At 50.2% G+C, this 1,595-nt stretch overlaps 1 protein-coding gene and 1 long non-coding RNA gene across 5 annotated transcripts in view; one reads left to right on the forward strand and one right to left on the reverse strand.

The window, feature by feature from the left end:
- The window catches only part of LOC113201706 (regulating synaptic membrane exocytosis protein 1), an 88,266-nt gene that overhangs the window by 50,389 nt on the left and 36,282 nt on the right, over positions 1-1,595 (reverse strand). For all 4 annotated transcript variants that reach the window (XM_052273456.1, XM_052273455.1, XM_052273457.1 and 1 more), the window contains exon 3: positions 961-1,072. In XM_052273456.1, coding sequence (XP_052129416.1) covers positions 961-1,072 — 112 coding nt within the window. The remainder of the gene's footprint in view (positions 1-960; positions 1,073-1,595) is intronic.
- The window catches only part of LOC113209755 (uncharacterized), a 37,319-nt gene that overhangs the window by 28,427 nt on the left and 7,297 nt on the right, over positions 1-1,595 (forward strand). The gene's annotated exons all lie outside the window — the stretch shown is intronic.

Raw genomic sequence — 1,595 nt, forward strand, 5'->3', positions numbered from 1 at the left:
TTCCCCCGGAAAGGCGTACCCCTGGCTGCCACTTGATTCAAATTTGCGCCGACAATGGCGGCAAAACCTCCGCATGGAAAGTGTCCCGTGATGTTATTGCTGCGCTGTTGTGTGGCAGCGCCTTTCCTGGGAGAACTGCGAGGTTTATATATCTTCCACCACTCCATCCCCCCTCCCCTTTATCTCTTCTGCTCGAATATGGAGTGAGTCATGTCCATCACTATGAGTGGAGGACATTTTTCCCCCTCATATATGAAAGCAGAGCCATGGAAAATGCTTCTCGTTTCTGCGGGAAAAGGCTGGACATCAGCCATGTCTTTATTGTACGCGCATGCGGGGGTACTATGAAATTACAAACGTTTGAAAATAGCTATACTCTTGCCAATAGGTTAGAAATTTGAACACTCACAATTGTGACCCAAAATGTATTATGCAAACGTGTGTAATGATTTAGTAATGTCATGCGAGTGCGTGACAACCTGCAGACTATTATCGCGATGTCAGTGGATTTATATTATTGTCACGCTGCTGTTGAGCCCATTGGTCATTGGTGAATCCAAAATAGCGCTGCAAATTTATTTCACAACTATAATACACTTCTTCTTGAAGTCCTAGGGAACAGAGATGCTTTCAACTTTGTTGTAACAGCGTTAATGACGTCACATTGAGTAAGCGGCATGTTTTAGCGGTACACTGTGAGAAATTGTCGTACCGCGTTAAAGAAAATTTTCCTCAGATGTCGACCAGTTGCAATTCAAAGTTATAAATTTACAAGAACTGCGTTTCAACTTGAAAGCAAATGACGAGCGAAAGTATGGGACGTTGTGCATGTACGACATTTTTTTATGATGGTAAATTACAAAATATATCCTACATCCACAAACATTTTTCAGAGTACAAGCTAAGCTGGCAGCATGGTGGTTGGTGCCTCCTTTTTTTTTGTCCTGCGGAAATGCTCACCTCTGTCCTGCGCCGTCATCAGCCCGGTGGAGAGGGTCTGCCTCAGCTTGCTGAGGGTGCCCGAGTCGGACCCGTCCGCGCCGGCCGGCCCCGCCTCCCCCGTCGCCACCATCTGTAACATGTTGCGTCGCCGGGTTAGAGGCAGGCAGAAGGGAGAAAAAAAATGGGGGTATGGTGGAGGGGGACAGAGAGAGAGAGAGAAACAAACGGCACACTGACTGTACAAAACGAAAATGTCGGAAAAGTCAGGGTGAGCAGCAGACGGCGGCGGCGGGTCGCGTAGAAAAAAGAAGCTGCATCGACTCAGCATAGAGAAGGGGGAGGAGGAGGAGAAGGAGGAAAGGGAGGAGAGAGAGGAGGAAGAATACCACTGAAAGAGGAGCGGAACAGGAAGTGGGAGAGGAAGGAGATGGGGAGAGCAGATCTGCGCGCGCGCTGAGCACGTGACGGCTCGCGGCGCTGCATGACGGTTCTCATCTGCCGCTGCCGCTGCTGTTTCCTTCCCCCGCGATATCCATCCCCGGAGCAACACGCCTCTCTGAAAAAGGACTCTGGCGGCTTCATTAACGGGTGCGCGCCGCTCGCTTTGTCTGCGGACAGGATGGCTGCGGAATCCCTCTCCCCTCCCCCCCTCT

This window comes from Frankliniella occidentalis, unplaced genomic scaffold (assembly GCF_000697945.3).
Source record: "Frankliniella occidentalis isolate FOCC.00 unplaced genomic scaffold, Focc_3.1 Scaffold273, whole genome shotgun sequence".
Lineage (NCBI taxonomy): Eukaryota > Metazoa > Arthropoda > Insecta > Thysanoptera > Thripidae > Frankliniella > Frankliniella occidentalis.